Below are 22,169 nucleotides of genomic sequence, written 5' to 3' on the forward strand. Positions count from 1 at the left end.
ATTAAACATAGCAATAATACATGAATATAGAAACTCAAACTGAAAAAGACTGCATTGTAAACTCTTGATCTGATAAGTAAATGGTATTTTTTTTAAATTTGTTTAGGAATTTATGCTGCCTCAAAGAAAGCATTTGCTGCTCTTGGGGACCAGTGCAGTAACTGGTTGGATAAAATCATTGCTATGGGGGCTGATGGAGCTGCTGTTAATTTGGGCAGCAAAGTGGGTGTCAAGTTAATCATTTTGAAAGGTTGTTAGTTAATCATTTACAAATCAAAAAAACCGTGAACATGTAAAACTGCGGTGTTAAGTAATGCAGTTTAAAAATTTGGGTACGCCTAACTTTTGTGCTTGTACGCCTAAATTTTGTGCTGGTGCGCCTAAATTTTATTTTTAGGCGCACCAGTGCAACCATGGCAAAAAGTTAGTCTAGAGCCCTGATATGAAAAAAAAGTTAGTTGGTGTAACTCAACTAATGTAATTTCTCAACTTAATTTTACCAGAAATTTAAAATTAATATTAGGTTGCATAAACTTAATTATGCTTTTGGAGGTCAAGGTAAATCATGTTGGTTTGTTAAACAAGTTGAGTTAGCCAAACCTAAAAATTACTTGCTGAATTTACTTAATAATATGCAAAATTTGCAACTTAAAAAGCTGAGTGGAAATTGTTACCTTAATTTTTTAAGTTGAGGCAACAAAATATTTTTTAGAGTGTAGCTGGAGTCGAGTGTTTTAACCGATGCATGAAACGATACATTTTTAGACATAAGTTGTAACGGCCGCCGTTTTCTTTGTGAGTATTTATTACACGGCGTGCTGCGCTGAAAAGCCTGTTCTAACGTTTGAGTCTAAGGTTTATTTTTTAGCACCTGACGGCTCTTTTTTACTTCTCATCTGTAAATACTCTGCTCTTTCACGTGATTCAGTTTATTTTGAAAAGTCTCAACAGGATCTTGAGCTTTATTGTGAAAGGTTTATGTGGAACAAGCAGACACGTGATGCTGTTACCGTCGTTGTTGCTAACCACAACGCATAAAAACAGGCGCTTGTCCGTCCGTAGTGTGGTTATATTAAATATAAGAGAAAGAGAGAACTTTAAGAAATTAATATAGCCACTACAGTGACCATCAAAATGATGAAAAAATATTGCCATAAACAGTTTATTTTGCGACACCGCAAAACAAACTATAGCATAAAATGAAACGATAGACGTTTTTATATCATCATCCGATATATATCGTTATATCGAACAGTCCTATATGTGACAGAGAGACACGGAGACATCCTGTTAATATGTAAAAACATTTAATGTGGTTCATACACCAACAGCACAACATCATAGCCTCAGGGTGATTATATGGATATATATGATACTGATGGAGGCAGCTGTCAATCAGAGGGACTGACAGGAATAATAATAATAATTATAATAATAGTAATAATAATGGATTGCATTTATAAAGTGCTTTTCGGGACCCCTCAAAGCACTTAACAATTCCACTATTCATTCACTCTCACATTCACACACTGGTGGAGGCAGCTACAGTTGTAGCCACAGCTGCCCTGGGGCAGACTGACAGAAGCAAGGCTGCCATATCGCGCCATCGGCCCCTCTGGCCAACACCAGTAGGCAGTAGGTGAAGTGTCTTGCCCAAGGACACAACGACCGAGACTGTCCGAGCCGGGGCTCGAACCGGCAACCTTCCGATTACAAGACGAACTCCCAACTCTTGAGCCACGATCGCCCATGAAGTGTGGGTGTGGCTTCATGGCTTCAGGACTAGAGCAGGGCGATATGGCCAAAAATATTTATCACGATATATATTTGAAAATTTGCGATAACGATATAACTGACAATATAATTGATGCGAGACAAAATACAACTCCACAACATTACTAGCGCAAAAAGACAACCTTCCATTTATTTTCACTTAAACAAGAAGCTGGTTTTTATGTACATTAAAGCTTTATAAAAATGTAACAGTGCAAATGCAAATTCCTTGCTGAAAGTTTAACCAAAAGGCATTTCCAGTAGAAATGGGCTGACATATCCTGAGCATAACCATGTATAATATCCACTGAAGTTAAAAAGAGGTGCTTTGCAACATTAAACTGCAGTGTGCAGTACGTATTTTTCGGACCATAAGGTGCACGGGATTATAAGGCACATTAAGCGAAACAAAGCAGTCAGATAAATCAAACTTTATTAAACTCATTCTTCTTGCTTCCTCCACTTCTGTACCATTGATTCATTAATGTTGAATTCTCTGGCAGCTGCTCTATTCCCATGTTGCTGCAGTATATTAATGACTAACCTCGTATTGTGGATGGATTATCTCAGTTGTTCTCCTGACTGAAGTTTGGTCCGTTTACAACATCCTGCCATGCGATTGCATTTGTCTCTAACCATGAGGAACCTTCACGTTAACTTTTATAAGTGGAAAAGTGTTAGTGTTCGTCCTCCAGCTTCACTGTTTATGTTATGCTAACATAGCTGTGTCGCTAGTGATCACGTAGCACATCATTATATACCAGCTAGCCCAACTTCAGTAACCCTACAAACGTCACTGCTGTTTAGTTTCCTGTCTTCATTTATGTTGGAAGTGATAGCAGAGCTGTACGTTTGATTTTTTTCAGAAATCTCTCAGTCAGAACATGCTATATCATGCTTAGGTAACTAGCGAAACTAGCGAGCTAACTTCCGCTAGCTTCCTGCTAACTTCTAACTCCGTTAAATGTAATAACTTTTGTTTTCATGGATGCCTGGAAGTTAAACTTTATAGTTACACCTGGTAAAGCAGCAATGCTGATCGTTTTATTAAAGATGAAAGAATTTAGACAGTTTTTAACTCTCAGTGATGCTGCAGTGTTGTTTGACCTGAAGCATACGGAGTTTAGGACCCAGATTACTCCCAGATTTAAGAGCATCTTAGTCCGACAAATACGACAATAACAACGGCCGCTTGCATGTTCTGCAAAAAAATGTGCTTTGTCGTGTATCTGACGGACAAACACCAAACCAGTTCCACATCACTGAAGTTGCACCATTTTTACAAACCAATTCTGGTTCATCAGTTTCACTCAACAATCGGCCATGTGCGTATGAAAACAAAGGCACTGCGCATGCGCGTTTTACTCATATTCTATCGCGATATTTCATTTTCCTATCGTTGCCTAACATTATACCGGTATTACCGTGAACGGTATAATATGGCCCAGCCCTATTCAGGACCCACATGAAGTGTTTTTACTCCACATGTGACACAGTCAGGACGCTCCGTGGAGATCCATCAGAACAGCAGAAACACGGTCATCATCATCAATATAAATTCTAACGTTAGACGAACATCTGCAGAACATCTGGCTGAGGTTAGTTAGCTGTTAGCAGAGGAAGGCCAAAGCAAAGCTGCATCTTCATCTGAATACACACTAAATACTTTATCCTGTATATACACACAGGCTGCTCTTCATCACCAGCTCCTCCTCCTCGTCTGTGACCCATCAAGCTGACTGAACCTCTATCAGAGGAACGTCTTCATGGTTCCTGTTCCTGAGGACACAGAGGACAGTCAGAGTTCATGTGTCCGCAGGACAAAGTGTCCTATTATTAATGTGTCTGTCTGCGGACAGTGACAGGGAGAGAGGAAGCTGAGGAGGAAGGTGAACGGGCACTTCTGCCACAATAATCTTAATATTGGTCGTGTCCAAATTCATGGGCTGCATCCTCCTGAGGCCGCATTTATAGACCGATTACGTCACAGCGACGCGCCGAAGGCTGTCCAAATTCGTAGACTCCTCCGAATGCAGCCGACAAATGCGTCCTCCTTTTCCCCGCATTTGAAGGATGGGTCGGGTGAGTCCTTCGTGGCCCACCATATCCCAGAATTCATAGCGCGGCTCAGCCAAACTCCAGTTTCCAACAATGGCGGCCGCTACTAAGTTTTAAAATTACTCACACTAATGTTTCTGGGTCACAAAATAAACTTTTAACATATTTTCAGGCGAGAAAGTAGCTGTGTAAACATCAAATATCTGCTCGGTTTATCAAGATATCGCATATTTGGAAAAAGTGCTTCGACGTTTTCGGAGACGTCAGCTACCCACCAGCTCGACAGCTAGCCGGGAGCTCGAGGGTTCCTGATGCGGCCGAGAACGGCACAACTCCCGGCACATCATTTTCAGATCACAGCGGACTTTCGCTACTTGAGATAAACGTAATATACAAGTTACTGAGACAACCTAAAAATGTTATTGTTGGGCATTTTTCAGTGTTTTATTTGTTCGTGAGTAAATCGGTTTGGCTGAGATTAAAGTTATTAGATTAGATAAAATAAAACTTTATTAATCCCCCGGGTGGGTTCCTCCTTGATTTTTACACAGCTGACTAAACGTCAAAACAGAAAACTGATTAAACAGAAGTGTGAGACGGTCGAGAATTTACGCCAGTGTCCTGTTATATTTTAGAAAGCAAGGAGCAGACGGCCGAGTTTATTAAACTCCAGCGGTGACGGTAATCAGAAGGCTAGACCGTCCAATTTCCCCAGCCGTTTACTTCTGGCCTACCCAACCTTCTGAGGACCCGCCCACGTAGACCGCGAAAGCCGGGTCCTCAGGAGGATGCAGCCCATGAATTTGGACACGACCATTGTCTCATCCTGTAATCTCACATGGATATAGTTGGACACAGTCCCCCAGTGTTAGACAGGATGAACATACCTGTGTCCCAGGTCAGACTGTACTCTCCTGTGCCTGCAAAGCAGAGGATGTGGAAGCATCTCAGCCATGGTGCCCATCAGGGTTGCTGCAGAGGCGAGGAGAGAGGGTTTGAAATTATTTAAATTCTTGGATTCATTTAAAAGGAGACAAAGACTAAAATATGAAACAATGAAACAGAAACTTTGGGCTTATTTTGACTTTAATGTCAAAGTAAAGGTGAGGAGGGTTCAACAGTTGGGGAATGATGGGGTAATTCAATGGTTTAAGAAGAACTGTTTAAACAACACATGGAGCCATCATCTGTCATTAATAATTTAATAATAATCAAAGACTTGAGCCAGGGAGCTGCTGTAGACCCTCAGGCCTGACTCTGAGCTGGAATCACTGCATGACCTCAGCAACACTCATGAACACCATCAGCACTGAATGCAGCTCATCACTGCATCCACAGAAAGTTCAGCCTCCACCACACAGAGGAACAACAAACAGCTCCACCTGCTCTACATGTAATATCCACTTTCTTAACCACATGTCCAGTTCTGGTCATTGCACAGATGGAACCAGCTATCACAGAGATGGGGCAGGCTACACCCTGGACACCATCACACTCGTACACACCTACAGTCAGGTGAGAATCACTTCTGTTTCTGGAGGCTGCTGTTTTGTAGTTACTTCAGTAGATCACAGGGTTAAGTTAAGCTGTTTATAAACTGTAGATTTGAGCAGTTTCTGGCATCTGTCCCCTACAGGACACCATAGTTGAAGACTCAGTTTACTCAGTCACTGTGACTCCTTCACAGGGGCCAGTGGCAGAGCTGGGACAATTTGTGCCAGGGCGAATAAATGAGTCATAAATAAATGCCTGTGTCTGACTCATTGTTCTACTGGGTGGAGAAAGGCTCCACACCGGTTGGGTTACATACAATTATGTCCATAAATATTTGGGCAGAGACAACAATTTATTTTGTAGTTAAAGTCCCACTAAATCACATGATGAGACTGAGGTTTCTGATTCTGAAAAAATGTATTTTCTCACACATACACACATATACATACACAGACATACATATGTCAGACATACAGATATACATACATATACACATACGTACATACTAGAGATGGAATAATACGATATTAGGTATCGGCATCGGTCCGATACTGACCTAAATTACTGGATCGGATATCGGAGAGAAATAAAAAATGTAATCCGATCCGAAGTATCACAAAATCACCTCACAAAATGCGTTACTTGACGTAACCCAGCTCGGCGCATCGGAGCAGTATGGGTCACGTGACAGAGCGGCTGTTGTCTGCGAGACCTGTCGGCGGTCTGTTGGAACATTTGGAGCTACATGCTTCCTAATCGCAGCATTTCATCTTGGCGAAAACTATCCCAGAGAAGTAAAGCAAGTGTGTAAGTTCATCCCTGAATGTTTGCAGAGCATTTCAACATTAAGCTTAGCAACTGCTATATTGAGCCACAGCTGGACCATCGGAGTTCCATACTGAGGTGAAAAGGAAGCGATTTGTCCCGGACTTCAGCTAGAATTAAAAAATAGACACAAAGCTGGAGTTATTCTGTCTTTGCTGGGCAGTTTCATCTTCTTCTCTCATTCTCTCCCCCTCCCTCTCCTGTTGCTACTTCAATCATGAAACTGATCAATGATCAGCTGATCGTCTCTCTTGTTTATTTATCGCCCACTTTGCACCAGAAACAGGAAACCAGCAGATGTTGCGCTAAACAACAGCAGCACGTTTAAGCTTGATCAGCTGTTGTTAGAATTTATTTAATATTAATTTCTAGTATCAGCTGATGTTTGCTGGAGCCACAGCTGTAAAGCTGCTGGTCATGATGTCGGTTTGGATACGTGGTGAGAGGGAAACATGAAGATGAAACCAGGAGATGTCCTTACTGAATCATCAGAGCTGTGATGGAGAAACAGGTTTACCTTTTAGGTGACATGAATGAGTTGAAGTTATAAACTGTTTCTGAGAGACAAATAACACCAGGATCCTTTTCTAAGCAGCTGACAGCTGGTAACTGTGCAGGGGCGGATCTAGCAAAGTGTTGCCAGGGGGCCATGTAGGGAGAGGGGGGCACAGAGAAATACTTTTCTATCTTATGTCATTTAAAAACTTTGAATAAATAATTATCTGAATCTTACAACAAAAGTGGTCATCTGATTAAATGTATAGAAATCCATTATTATACATAGTAACCAGTGATGAGAATAGCAGCGTTACTTTTTTCAGTAACGAGTAATCTAACTAATTACTATTCCTATCGTTACAACGCTGTTACCGTTACTAACAAGAACATGCGGTCCGTTACTATTTTTCAACAAACAGACGGTTGAAGCTGTGTTCAGCTTACTGCAGCTTATATCAGCTGCAGGAAGTAGCTGTAAGTAATCTGGACGCTACGGCTTTAAGCAGCTGCGCGCTCCCGCGGACGCCAACTGACTATGTGCACGTTAGCATATGCTACTTCCGGTGCGGAAACTCCTGTGGGGAGCTTTGTTTCCGGTGTCCTATTCGCGCCTGGTTTACGGTCCAAAACAAGTTAAGCAAATGAATGAATCAAGCGGCGATTTACATTTCTATAGATGTCTCGGGCATTTACCCAATATATCTGTAAATGATGTTCATCGACTTGTCGATATATTTCCCCGCGCCTCAGGGCAAAAGAGAAAAGGGATTCAAATGTTATATTTCTCAGCGGTCCCTCGTTTATTGCGGGTGTTATGTTCTAAAAATAACCAGCGATAGGTGAAATCAAGCAGCCAATTTTATTTTTGACGGTGCAAAACGTTTCGTGGACATCGTGGACATACAGCACTGCACTGCAGAGTCACATTGCTAGCATCGATGCAGCGATTCTGTACTGTACAGGAGAGACGTCACGGAGGAGATCGTCTGCAGTGATCAGGACGCAGGACACAATGTACCGTAGGTGTGTACTTGACTAGCTGGTCTCAACATAACAGGGGAAACATCTGGTTTGACTGTTCTTCACCTGTAGTTTGAATGCTGAACATTTGCCTGTTTAGATCATGAGACCAGTCACTATACAGAGATGTGCTTCTGAGTGTGGACGATGTGTCTTCTGCTGCAGTTCTGCTTGTGTTGAGTGATGTAAACAACTGATCGATCTAAACTCTTTAAACATCAAAGTTGATCATTAGATTTTTTATGACACAACAGCGGTGAGAGTTCCCACCTTCTGCTCTTTGTAACTTAACGCCATCTTTCCGTTTTTGAGTTCTGGACATGATTTTGGAGGATATATCTTCGCAGTAGCGATTGACCACAAAGTAAAGCTACCAGAAATGTACAACCCCACATCCGGTCTCAAACCAGGAAGTTAGCATTTTCTCGTGCACATAGTGAATCACGATCACTGTCCAGCACAACACCTGGAGCTCAGGGGGCAAAACAATCACATGAGTGCTGCTGTTTGACTGAGGAAGAATAAAGTAGTCGTGGTAAGCCAATCACATGACCACTTAAAGACAAAGCAGCAAGGTGATATATACCAGTTTATAAACTGTGTTGATAATCCAGTAAAACCAGAGTCATGATAAACAATATATACGCGGCGTTTTTTCCTCAATAGTTTCGTCACGTTTACTGTCTAAGGAGAGCGCAGCGAGACCTCTCTGCTTATGAGAGAAAAACAAAACAAATACACAAACAAAAAAACAGGGGAAGTTTTAGGAGTGAGGGCGAGAGAGAGAGAAAGAGAGAGGGAGTTTTGAGATGTGAGAGATTTGTGACATTTAGCGTGTTTGGAGTGTGCAGTTAATGTGTTGTCTTGTGTAGTTAGTGTGTAGTGTTGTGGATAGTTTTGTGCTGTGTGTCAGAACAATGAGGCGACTGCTGTCTCCAGGTAGAAACAGCAGTGACACACCTGCTGCATTCAGACCTGCAGGTATCAGGCTGTGATGTTTCCTTTATAGTGGACAGAAATGATGTTTTTGCAGTGGCACAAATAATTTGTGGCATCTTATTGAAGAACAGCTGATTGTTCTGTAAATAGTTTGAAATGGTTATTAAAAAAAATCAAGGTAAAAGGTAAATGGCTGCAAATAACTTTGTTGTTTACAAAACTTGTGCATATGATTTTAAAATTGACAATTTATATTTGCATTTAAAGTTATGAAATATGATTCATTAAACATGTTTGTGGTTGTTACAGTAAAAAATATCACTTTTTCTACTCTGATTTATGTTGTTTGTCTGATTGTAGATCAATTGTGTTAATACAGTTTGTCAAAATGAAAACATGACTATAAATTCAGACACGTGAGGTTGTGCTGAAAAGAATGATACCAAACAAAGTAAACAGTTTTTAAAGGTGAAATGTGGAGGAAACATCAAAAGTAGTTAAAAATGGCCGATTATACCCTGGACCCCAGAGGGTTAAACATTTTTTTAAAGTAACGCAATAGTTACTTTTCAAGTAATTAACTACTTTTAGAATATTGTAACTCAGTTACTAACTCAATTACTAGTTACTTCTTCAAAAAAGTAACTATAATTAATTACTTTTTCAAAGTAACTTGCCCAACACTGATAGTAACTATTAAGTCTAATATATATATACCCTAGTAAGCTGTAGTACTTTTTCCTTTGGGACGGTACCATCTGTGCAGTCTGCAGTTCTGTTGAAGAAAGATGTTGAATCTATTTAAATATTGTAGAAAAATAATTGATTTCTGTAGAGTTGTTTTACACGTGCATTAAATGAAAGTTGATTACATCGATTAAGGGCGGGGGGTGGTTACCTAATATTTTTGCTGGGAGTTGGCAACCCTATGAGTTAGGTAGGTAAGTACTCTTTAAAATACCAGAATAGGGAGGATGGTGCAGGTTTAAATTTATTAGATTGATCAGTGTTGCTGAACTATGAAATGTTTTGGCTGCAGTGTGTTTTTTACATACAGGGTTAACAGAGTAGCTTCAGTCTCTTGTCTTTTAAAACTTGAGTATGAACTTATACAAAACGCAGCAAGATATTAAAAAAACAGTTTTATTGATTACACACAATCGGATTCATATCCAAATTTATGATATCGGTAAAAAAAAGTGGTATCGTGCCATCTCTAGTACATACGTATGTGTATATATACGTACGCACACACACACACACACACACAGTTGGGTGTTCGCCTTGTAATCGGAAGGTTGCCGGTTCGAGCCCCGGCTTGGACAGTCTCGGTCGTTCTTTCCTTGGCTGTGGCTACATTGTAGCTGCCATCACCAGTGTGTGAATGTGTGGATGACAGGTTGTGTAAAGCGCTTTGGGGTCCTTAGGGACTAGAAAAGCGCTATATAAATACAGGCCATTTACACACACACACACACACACACACACACGCACACACGTGTGTATATACAAAGGTTTAGAGGCTCCATCAGCTTTCATTATTACTGTTATTATCTGTTAGTATATGATTAGGCATTAAATATGTCTGCTGCTTTAGGACAACCTCACAACAACCTCATCATTTACTAATTAGTCTTTTTAAATCAGTTTAGCTTCTCTGTGACCTGTAATGTGTTACACTCACCTCTGACTCTGAGTATCACTACTTTCTGTAGCAGCATGAGTCCATACTTGTAGACGGTGCAGGTGTAGACTCCACTGTCAGAAGGGTGGAGGTGTTTCAGGGTCAGACTGAGGTCTCCAGTTCTCAGTGGATCTTCCTTCATCTCTGTGCGACCTTTGTAAACCTGGTCCTGATTATCTGGCTGATTATTTCCACTCTCATACACGTGGACCTTCATGTTGTTGGAGTCTGTCCACTCCACTGTGACGTCCTGAGGAAGGTCAGCTGTGGTTTTAAAGGGCAGCTCGACAGACTTCTCCCCCTGTGGCACTTTCACCACCTCTGGCAGCAGAGCTGAGAGCAGAACATGAACACAGACAGACATGAGTGAGGTTGATCCTCCACCATCTCCTCTGCTGTGTAACCAGCAGCTCTTCATCCTGTTTTCAGTCACTGTGGACAAACAGCTGTTACACTCACCTGTGACACCGAGTGTCACTACTTTATGTAGCAGCATGTCTCCATACTTGTCATAGACGGTGCAGGTGTAGACTCCACTGTCAGTAAGGTGGAGGTCTTTCAGGGTCAGACTGAGGTCTTTATTTACCTTTGGATCTTCATCCATCTCTATGCGACGTCTGTAACACTGGTGCTGTGAGTCAAAATCTGTGTACTTGTAGACTGTCAAATCGTTGTGTGTCCACTCCACTGTAATGCCCTGAGGAAGGTCATGTGGCATTTTAAAGGGCAACAGGAAAAACTTTAGCCCTTGTGTAACCACCATCGGCATCTGTTGATCTGAAAGCAGAATATGATATAATATATTGTACATACAGACAGACATGAGTGAGGTTGATCCTCCATCGTCTCCTCTGCTGTGTAACCAGCAGCTCTTCATCCTGTTTTCAGTCACTGTGGACAAACAGCTGTTACACTCACCTGTGACACCGAGTATCACTACTTTCTGTTGCAGCATGTCTCCATCCTTGTTGTAGACGGTGCAGGTGTAGACTCCACTGTCAGTGAGGTAGAGGTCTTTCAGGGTCAGACTGAAGTCTCCAGTTCTCAGTGGATCTTCATTCATCTCTGTGCGACCTCTGTAAACCTGGTCCTGTTTATCTGGCTGATTGTTTCCACTCTCATACACGTGGACCTCCATGTTGTTGTGTTTCCACTCCACCCTCACCTCCTGAGGAAGGTCAGCTGTGGTTTTAAAGGGCAGCTCGACAGACTTCTCCCCCTGTGGCACCTCCACCTCCTCTATCTGCCCACCTGAGAGCAGAACATGAACACAGACAGACATGAGTGAGGTTGATCCTCCATCGTCTCCTCTGCTGTGTAACCAGCAGCTCTTCATCCTGTTTTCAGTCACTGTGGACAAACAGCTGTTACACTCACCTGTGACACTGAGTGTCACTACTTTCTGTTGCAGCATGTCTCCATCCTTGTTGTAGACGGTGCAGGTGTAGAATCCACTCTCAGTGAGGTCGAGGTCTTTCAGGGACAGAGTGAGGTCTCCAGTTCTCAGTGGATCTTCATTCATCTCTGTGCGACCTCTGTAAACCTCGTCCTGTTTATCTGGCTGATTGTTTCCACTCTCATACACGTGGACCTTCATGTTGTTGTGTTTCCACTCCACTGTGACATCCTGAGAAAGGGCAGCTGGGGTTTTAAAGGGCAGCAGGACAGACTTTTCCCCTTGTGACACCTCCACCTTCTCTGTCTGCCCACCTGAGAGCAGAACATGAACACAGACAGACATGAGTGAGGTTGATCCTCCATCGTCTCCTCTGCTGTGTAACCAGCAGCTCTTCATCCTGTTTTCAGTCACTGTGGACAAACAGCTGTTACACTCACCTATGACTCTGAGTATCACTACTTTCTGTAGCAGCATGAGTCCATCCTTCTTGACGGTGCAGGTGTAGAATCCACTGTCAGTGAGGTCGAGGTCTTTCAGGGACAGAGTGAGGTCTCCAGTTCTCAGTGGATCTTCATTCATCTCTGTGCGACCTCTGTAATCCTGGTCCTGTTTATCTGGCTGATTGTTTCCACTCTCATACACGTGGACCTTCATGTTGTTGTGTTTCCACTCCACTGTGACATCCTGAGAAAGGTCAGCTGGGGTTTTAAAGGGCAGCAGGACAGACTTTTCCCCTTGTGGCACCTCCACCTTCTTTGTCTGCCCACCTGAGAGCAGAACATGAACACAGACAGACATGAGTGAGGTTGATCCTCCATCATCTCCTCTGCTGTGTAACCAGCAGCTCTTCATCCTGTTTTCAGTCACTGTGGACAAACAGCTGTTACACTCACCTATGACTCTGAGAGTCACTGCTCTCTCTAGCAGCATGTCTCCATCCTTGTTGTAGACGGTGCAGGTGTAGACTCCACTGTCAGTGAGATAGAGGTCTTTCAGGGTCAGACTGAAGTCTCCAGTTCTCAGTGCGTCTTCATTCATCTCTGTGCGACCTCTGTAAACCTCGTCCTGTTCGACAGGCTGATTGTTTCCACTCTCATACACGTGGACCTTCCTGTGTTTGGGGTCAGTCCACTCCACTGTGACGTTCTGAGCAAGGGCAGCTGTGGTTTTAAAGGGCAGCAGGACAGACTCCTCCTGTTTCCCCACAAACCACTCTGGCTGCAGATCTAAGAGGAGAAAAGAGAACATGAGGTGTACAGATACACAGACAGCTGCATCTTTTTTATCCATTCTACCACAGCTGGACACATTACCCATCTTCTATGGGTTACATTCACACTGTGGACAAACAGCTGTTACACTCACCTGTGACACTGAGAGTCACTGTTTTCTGTAGCAGCATGTGTCCATCCTTGTTGTAGACGGTGCAGGTGTAGACTCCACTGTCAGTGAGGTGGAGGTCTTTCAGGGTCAGACTGAGGTCTCCAGTTCTCAGTGGATCTTCCTTCATCTCTGTGCGACCTCTGTAACTCTGGTCCTGTTTAACTTGCTGTTTTCCACTCTCAAACACGTGGACCTTCATGTTGTTGTGTGTCCACTCCACTGTGACGTCCTGAGGAAGAACAGCTTTGGGTTTAAAGGGCAGGTGAACAGTCCTGGCTCCTATTACCTCCACCATCTCTGGCTGAGGAACTGAGAGCAGAACATGAACACAGACAGACATGAGTGAGGTTGATCCTCCACCATCTCCTCTGCTGTGTAACCAGCAGCTCTTCATCCTGTTTTCAGTCACTGTGGACAAACAGCTGTTACACTCACCTCTGACACTGAGTATCACTACTTTATGTAGCAGCATGAGTCCATCCTTCTTGACGGTGCAGGTGTAGACTCCACTGTCAGTGAGGTGGAGGTCTTTCAGGGTCAGACTGAGGTCTCCAGTTCTCAGTGGATCTTCCTTCATCTTTGTGTGATCTCTGTAAACCTGGTCCTGTTTATCTGGCTGATTGTTTCCACTCTCATACACGTGGACCTTCATGTTGTTGTGTGTCCAGTCCACTCTGACGTCCTGAGGAAGGTCAGCTTTGGGTTTAAAGGGCAGCAGGACAGACTCCTCCTGTGTCACCTCCACCTTCTCTGGCTGCAGAGCTGAGAGCAGAACATGTACAGACACACACACAGACATCAGTGTCCTTGTATTTTAATTTGAAACACTAATATACGATGACCTCATGTGTGTTATTATATATGTTATTGTACTTGCTGTTGGTGGTGTTTGCTGAATTCTTCAGTGTCATTACAAAGGAAACTAGTGAGCTAAGAACATGACAATACATTTTGTTACACTTTTGTTTTGTAATGTATTAAAAAAAAAAAGAACTGCTAGCATCATGGACAGGTTTTTGACGGGGCGCCCACACAAACACAAAGCAGGAGATGAAGCGTCGCTGAATATGTTTCCAAACCAACTTCATTCTGAGCCAAAGACTAGAAAATATGATGAAGCAAATCTGCCTTTGGCTTCACCTGCACAGGTGCCGAGGTAGGTCTCCCTGCAGGATTGGTTTCCCCTTTGCCCGGAGCAGCACTGGGCTGTTCAAGCCACGGACAAACAGGATCCCACAGCTGTTTATGTTTTTAAACCCATTTTGCACAGAGAGGCATTTTTGAAAAATGTATTGATGAAATGTGGGCAGCACGGTGGCACGGTGGTTAGCACTGTTGCCGCACAGCAAGAAGGTCCTGAGTTCAATTCCACCATCAGGCCGGGGTCTTTCTGTGTGGAGTTTGCATGTTCTCCCCGTGTTTGCGTGGGTTCCCTCCGGGTACTCCGGCTTCCTCCCACCGTCCAAAGACATGCAGCTTGTGGGGATAGGTTAATTGGATAATCCAAATTGTCACTAGGTGTGAATGTGAGTGTGAATGGTTGTTTGTCCCTGTGTGTTGGCCCTGCGACAGACTGGCGACCTGTCCAGGGTGTACCCCGCCTCTCGCCCTATGACAGCTGGGATAGGCTCCAGCGCCCCCCGCGACCCTGAAAAGGATAAGCGGAAGCCAATGGATGGATGGATGGATGGATGAAATGTTGAATATTATTACACAGAAAAATTAATAAGTAAATAAATAACTAAAACTATACATAAAATAACTACACCATGAAGATGGTTTGTTTTTCTGATATTTAAAAGAGTTAGTGGTTTATCTCATTGCTACCTGTAATTTATTGCAGTTTGCTTTTATTTGTTTAATTGTTGATGTCAGGTTTATATTATTGGATTGTCATTTATGTGTAGAAATATTTGCTCATTTGCTTAGAGTTTTATAATTAACTGCACATTGATAGAGGTTTGATCCTTAGCAGTTTGTAAAGACTCTGTGTAGCATGAAGAGGGGGTGCGGTCACTCCTCTTCAGAGTGTTCTGGCATAGATCACACACCTGCCAGGGTCATGAGAGAGGTCTCTTCTCTTGCTGATGTATAGTAAACACACGTATATCTGTTTGAGTGCAAGAGCCTTTGTTTAGGTGAACTGCTGGACTGCCTGGCACCAGTAGGGTGGGGAGTCTTCATGGGGTCACATCTTGACCCCCCCCCCCACACACACACACACACACGGTATTGTTTGTCCACATGTACGTGAAACGTCATATGTTAATGAACTTATGCATATTCATGTAACCTCAATAAAGAGCAGTGCTACGAGGGAGCAGACGAGAGCGACTGAGGTCAGGCGAAGGAACGGCGCTTGCCATAGTTCTCTCCCTTGTGCACGAGATCAAACACAGGGTTCATACGCCTTCTTCAGGGTCAAATTCAAGCACTTTTTAAGCACTTTCAAGGTCCCTTTTCAAGCTTTTCCAGCACCCCCCCCCCCCCCCCCAAACACACGCACGCCCCCCCCCCCAAAGAAAGAAAAAAAGACACACCACACAAATATACTGCAAAAGGAAACGGTCGCCTTATATACATCGTGTATAAACTCAAAATGCACATTTCACTTAAAAATTAAGATGTGAAAAAGTGAACAAATCAACTTGTTAGAGATATTCTTCTCCTGTTGAAAAAAAGCCCCAAAAGTCTTCTCATCAGATATTGATGCTTCTTTGCTGCGTAACAAAAAATAGGAGACAGATGTTTGTTTGTTTTTTAAGTTAATTCCCAATAAAACTGTTCTATTGCTAACTACATTGCTGTCTGTATTATTGCTGAAGTCCTAAATGATCACCTTTAACGTGTTTGTGCTAATAACATCATGTCAGACAGGCATGGAGAACAGCGCGGCTGTTTAAGTAGTTTAATGTGTCGGTGCTGACCAGAAACACATTTTGAATGAAAGCCGGGGAACTTTGGTAGCACAGAAACAAGAGGCTATTCTTTGTGACCATATGGATCAGTTATATTACCATTACTTCACCCAAACGCACAAAGTTAATACTTTAAAAAGCTGCAGCAATACACACAAATATGAACAGTACTTGGTGACAACTTTGCTTTTAGCCTTTAACCCTCTGGTGTCCAGGGTGTAATTGGCCGTTTTTGACTACTTTTGATTTGGCCTCAATATTTCACCTTTAAAAACTGTTTCTCTTGCCAATCTGTTATTTACTCATTTGGACATAATGTGTCAGCACAATTTATCTAAATACAGACAAAATTTTACAAGTAGAAAGTGATATTTTTGACTGTAAACCACAAGCATGTTTAAGGAATCATTTTCATAACTTGAAATTAGGGCTGCACGATTAATCGTTAGAAAATCGCGATCTCGATTCATACTTATGTGTGATCTCATTTCCAAATGACAACGATTTTTAAAAAAAGAAAGAAAAAAAAAGACGACAATTGTACCGCATTTTGATCCGGGATGTACTCTGCATGAAAACAAGCGCTCACTCTTCCTGCTCAACAAATGACAAGGGCGGAGCCTTATACCACGTGATACAGAAGCTGTGCTGTGTGATGCTAACATTAGCAGGGAAAAAACAACGGAGAGCACGTCAGGGATGATGAGAAAGTGACAGGAGAAAATCCGTCCCGGTCAACCACCCAAACATCAATAACGGGAACCTTATACAGCGCTTCCCTTTACCCGTCGACCTCCCACAGGCACAAAGACATCACGGAGGCTATCACTTATCACCTGACCAAAGATATGGCTCCATCAACACTGTGCAAAACGAGGGATTTAGGAAAACGATCAACACCCTAGACAAACGCTACACAGTGCCGTCCCGCAACTATTTTTCTATTGTTGCACTACCTGCTCTGTACACGCAGCGTCGAGCAACGGTGGAGACGGGATTTCAAGCAGGACAACATTTTGTTGTTTTTATGTTTATTTATTGTTTTTATGTTCAGTCTCAACTGTTACGAAGTTGATGTGCAGTTAATAAGTGCAATAAATATTTATACTGGAAAAGAGAAGCGTGAGAGAATCGTGATCTCAATTCTAAGGAAAAAAATCGTGATTCTCATTTTATGCAAAATCCTGCAGCCCTACTTGAAATGCAAATAGAAATTGTACATTTTTTAAAAATATGCACAAGTTTTGCAAACAACAAAGTTATATGGTACTATTTACCTAAAAATGCAGCCCAGGCTCAGACGTTTTTTATATAACCATTCAAAACTATGTACAGAACAATCAGGTGTTCTGCAACAAATAAGAAGGCACACAAATTATTTATAGTTTGTGTCACTATAACACAGAGGAGAACAGCACAGGGGTAAATCCTGCAGGTCTGAGAGAAGGTGTGTCACTCAGCGTTTACACTGCAATCTGCCTTTGGTGGCTTCTTTGCAGCAACTGTGATGATCACTAGTAGAACTGACACACAAAACAAAACAACGACTACACTACACACTAACTACACACCAACTACACAAGACAGCACACTAACTTGAGACTCCAAACACGGTAAACGTCACAAATCTCTCACATATCAAAACTCCCTCTCTCTTTCGTTCACTCGCTCTCTCTCTTTCACCGGTCACTCCTAAAACTTCCACTTCTTCCCAAACAACCAAATGCCACATGTTGCCATGTCATTTTTTGATTGGTCGGCTATGGAACGCCAGGACTGCCATAATGAATTAATTAAATACACCATTAAATAATTAATTAAATGTGGCAATAATTAATTAAAATAGGAATTACATGTAATTAATTATTTAATGCTATATTTATTTATTTCATTTTGGCAGTCCTGACGCCTGGCTCTCATCATGAAATAATTTTATCTGTCAGCCTCACCCATCAAACTCAGGGGGCGGGGTTAACGCTGATCGAGTCAAAACCATTGCTTTGGCCTGGTGGCCATTGTTTCTAGCACACAACAACCTGCATGTGGAAGCTAACAGAACTGAGCTTTGAAAAACCCTGTTTGTGTGTCACCAAATACCGTTTTAATATTTTTTTAGAGGAGAATGTAGTGGTTTAATCTTCATGTGTCTGGTCGGTTTGTCAAGATACAGCCTCTTTGCAAAAGTGCTTCGATGATTTCGGAGATGTCTGCCCAGTCTCACGGCAAAGCGTGGGATAGACCCGCTCGCCTCGCAAGCAATCCCACCGACAAAGCGCAGGCCCCGGTACACAGCTGTAGTAACCCCCGCTGACTTCTTTCACTGAGGTTATATTTATCGGTGTTTTATTTCCTGATGTTCTTATGTGTCCTACGTGTTTCAGTCGCCAATTCTGAATTATAACTAACATTAAAAACATGTTTAAGGAGGAGAGAGAGCAAATAAATCTGTTTAACATCTGATCTTTGGGTTTTTGTTCAGTAATCAGCGTGACCTGTGTATAAACACATAAAAGAGATAACGTTGGTGTTTCCGTCATGTAGTAACTGCTGGCTTTAACTGTACAAAGGTTGTTTGCTCAGTTGTAAATAAAACAGCGAAGTAAACGTGACCCGACAGACAGAACCTGAGTGAATGAAGTCCAGCGTTTAACCACTGAGAGCTAAAACTCAGCTGAGGTTTCAAAGCTGTGTGCCGGTGATTGGACATCAGCCGCTGATAAAGCTGTTCGCCTATAAAGTGCTCTGTAAGGAAACGAGCTCCAGCAGCTCTGCGCTCGGGGAAAATACTATATTTACTTATCTTGTGCAGAAAAATGCGCTGACATTGCTTTATATCGAGCACCGGCTGCCCAGTTAAACTGTGACTATCACCAGGTAACTAGGCGTGTTTCTTGAATTAGCAGCAGGTGTTAAACAGCTGACAGATGAGGAGGAGGATGCATGCAGGTAAACTGAGGGTCTGTTGAGCTGATCGCTGGTTTCGTGAGAAAAATGTCAGCTCGTTCTTTATGTTACAGAAGCACAGAGACACAAGACCAGGCGGAAAGAGACGATCGTTCGGTGAAAATGAGAATCTGCGAATGCAACATGTGGAACACGGAGAGTGGAATATGTAAACAAACCGGTTAACGTAACCCCCTCGGTGCACTCTGCATGCTAACTGTTAGCAGAGCTAGTGAAATCTCTGAAAACATCTGAGCACTTTTGCAAACATGTTCTATGTTGACAACCTGACCAGACATACGGCGCGACATTCGCGGTTAAAACACTGTTAAAAGTGTAGCTGGTGACAGAAAAACGGGGCATTTTAAAACTACACCACCACCATTTCTGCCTGTGATTTGATCTGCATTCTGGGATAACTGGCTGCCCCAAGTCTACACAAGCAATCGATTTTCTAGGATCGACCTGTTTTGACTTACTTTGCACGGCAACCAATCAAATGTTAGAGAAGCTGCATGGGCAGCGTTAACCCCGCCCCCTGAGTTTGATGGGTGAGGCTGACAGATAAAATTATTTCATGATGAGAGCCAGGCGTCAGGACTGCCAAAATGAAATAAATAAATATATCATTAAATAATTAATTAAATGTGTCAATAATTAATTAATTACATGTGTCATAACTATTTATTTAATTAAATAATACATTATATATATATATATATATATATATATATATATACACACATACATACATACATACATACATACACACACACACACAGGTCCTTCTCAAAAAATTAGCATATTGTGATAAAGTTCATTATTTCCTGTAATGTACTGATAAACATTAGACTTTCACATATTTTAGATTCATTACACACAACTGAAGTAGTTCAAGCCTTTCATTGTTTTAATATTGATGGTTTTGGCATGCAGCTCATGATAACCCAAAATTCCTATCTTAAAAAAATTAGCATATTTCATCCGACCAATAAAAGAAAAGTGTTTTTAATACAAAAAAAGTCAACCTTCAAACAATTACGTTCAGTTATGCACTCAATACTTGGTTGGGAATCCTTTTGCAGAGATGACTGCTTCAATGCGGCGTGTCATGGAGGCAATCAGCCCGTGGCACTGCTGAGGTGTTATGGAGGCCCGGGATGCTTCGATAGCGGCCTTAAGCTCATCCAGAGTGTTGGGTCTTGCGTCTCTCAACTTTCTCTTCACAATATCCCACAGATTCTCGATGGGGTTCAGGTCAGGAGAGCTGGCAGGCCAATTGAGCACAATAATACCATGGTCAGTTAACCATTTACCAGGGGTTCTGGCACTGTGAGCAGGTGCCAGGTCATGCTGGAAAATGAAATCTTCATCTCCATAAAGCTTTTCAGCAGATGGAAGCATGAAGTGCTCCAAAATCTCCTGATAGCTGCATTGACCCTGCGCTTGATAAAACACAGTCGACCAACACCAGCAGCTGACATGGCACCCAGACCATCACTGACTGTGGGTACTTGACACTGGACTTCAGGCACAGGCATTTCCCTCGCCCCAGTCTTCCACTGAGCAACAGTCCAGCGCTGCTTCTCTGTAGCCCAGGTCAGGCGCTTCTGCCGCTGTTTCTGGTTCAAATGCGGCACCTGTAGCCCATTTCCTGCACACGCCTGTACACGGTGGCTCTGGATGTTTCTACTCCAGACTCAATCCACTGCTTCCGCAGGTCCCACAAGGTCTGGAATCGGTCCTTCTCCACAATCTTCCTCAGGGTCCGGTCACCTCTTCTCGTTGTGCAGCGTTTTCTGCCACACTTTTTCCTTCCCACTGAGGTGCCTTGATACAGCACTCTGGGAACAGCCTATTCGTTCAGGAATTTCTTTCTGTGTCTTACCCTCTTGCTTGAGGGTGTCAATGATGGCCTTCTGGACAGCAGTCAGGTCGGCAGTCTTACCCATGATTGCGGTTTTGAGTAATGAACCAAGCTGGGAGTTTTTAAAAGCCTCAGGAATCTTTTGCAGGTGTTTAGAGTTAATTCGTTGATTCAGATGGTTAGGTTAATAGCTCGTTTAGAGAACTTTTTCATGATATGCTAATTTTTTTGAGATAGGAATTTTGGGTTTTCATGAGCTGCATGCCAGAATCATCAATATTAAAACAATGAAAGGCTTGAACTACTTCAGTTGTGTGTAATGAATCTCAAATATGTGAAAGTCTAATGTTTATCAGTACATTACAGAAAATAATGAACTTTATAACAATATGCTAATTTTTTGAGAAGGACCTGTAGTTTGAAGTCCTCACTTTCGACCCAAGTTCAAATGGAGACTCTGGGTCCGTCGGCTAGTTATGCATCTGGCTAATGTTTAAAGCTTTCACTTGAGTAAATTAACTCATATTACTGCTAAGTAATGTTAGCTAAGTTCACAGCATATTCCATAATAGCGCTGCCATACTGCATCACACTCAGTGCAGTGGAATCATTTCTCCAGTTTGATAGTGTAGGAATGTTTAGCTTATTTTAGAGTTTAGAAATGTGTTAAGATAGAATGTAGAACTTGTTGGAAAGGCTGTCAGCTGTGGGGGAGCCCCCTTGTGGTGAGAGAGCACAGTTGCACTATTGAGCACATGTTCCAGTGATCAGAGTTGGAGCTAAAACATAGCAAGAGCCGCCTGGCAGACTGACTCAGCAGGGGATGTCTACACGGTGTGAGTTGTGTGCGTCGCTAAAGAACTGTGAGTAGACGTGGAGGCATGCCTGGAAAGGACAGTTTTAGTCTTTTATGCCAATTAGACATTTAGTGGATGTAGAAGTGCAATGTGTATCGACCTGTTCGCTATGTGGCTAGTTCATGCTACTAATGCTACCTGTTATGCTACATACCTGCTAGCCGTAAGCTAAACTATTTGGTGTTTGTGCTATATTGTTGTTGGGGGTATTGGCAATCAATGTCATGTACTGTAAGGGTTTGGGAGTAGTGCATGAAACTCGTGCATGTAGATGTTCATATAGGAATTCCCATTTGTAGTTCTGGTTAGATTCGAAGAACGCTAATGCATCATAATTCATGACTTAGATGTTTATTACATTCAGTATTCTGTATATGTTCTGTTCACAGACCACACACACACCCCTCACCACTCTGTAAGCCTGCGGTTGCATGACTGTGTTGCTGTACTGTGCTGTTAAGCTGAGGAATCACAGTAAAGACGGTATAACCTTTATCTGTGCGTCCTGTGT

The 22,169-nt window shown here is 42.5% G+C and overlaps 2 protein-coding genes across 2 annotated transcripts in view; both read right to left on the reverse strand.

The window, feature by feature from the left end:
• The window catches only part of LOC146634701 (NACHT, LRR and PYD domains-containing protein 3-like), a 319,954-nt gene that overhangs the window by 55,737 nt on the left and 242,048 nt on the right, over nucleotides 1-22,169 (reverse strand). The gene's annotated exons all lie outside the window — the stretch shown is intronic.
• The window catches only part of LOC146634704 (muscle M-line assembly protein unc-89-like), a 43,004-nt gene that overhangs the window by 11,317 nt on the left and 9,518 nt on the right, over nucleotides 1-22,169 (reverse strand). The window contains exons 4-13 of the mRNA XM_085378724.1: nucleotides 13,509-13,835; nucleotides 13,056-13,382; nucleotides 12,584-12,916; nucleotides 12,128-12,457; nucleotides 11,669-12,001; nucleotides 11,210-11,542; nucleotides 10,751-11,068; nucleotides 10,292-10,624; nucleotides 4,719-4,803; nucleotides 3,460-3,552 (exon numbers count right to left, since the gene is read on the reverse strand). Coding sequence (XP_085234850.1) covers nucleotides 3,504-3,552; nucleotides 4,719-4,803; nucleotides 10,292-10,624; nucleotides 10,751-11,068; nucleotides 11,210-11,542; nucleotides 11,669-12,001; nucleotides 12,128-12,457; nucleotides 12,584-12,916; nucleotides 13,056-13,382; nucleotides 13,509-13,835 — 2,768 coding nt within the window. The 3' untranslated portion in view covers nucleotides 3,460-3,503. The remainder of the gene's footprint in view (nucleotides 1-3,459; nucleotides 3,553-4,718; nucleotides 4,804-10,291; nucleotides 10,625-10,750; nucleotides 11,069-11,209; nucleotides 11,543-11,668; nucleotides 12,002-12,127; nucleotides 12,458-12,583; nucleotides 12,917-13,055; nucleotides 13,383-13,508; nucleotides 13,836-22,169) is intronic.

The sequence above is a fragment of the Diplotaxodon limnothrissa genome, linkage group LG3, assembly GCF_057381915.1.
Source record: "Diplotaxodon limnothrissa isolate DT_005_m linkage group LG3, D_limnothrissa_male_GT1.1, whole genome shotgun sequence".
In the NCBI taxonomy this organism is placed as follows: domain Eukaryota; kingdom Metazoa; phylum Chordata; class Actinopteri; order Cichliformes; family Cichlidae; genus Diplotaxodon; species Diplotaxodon limnothrissa.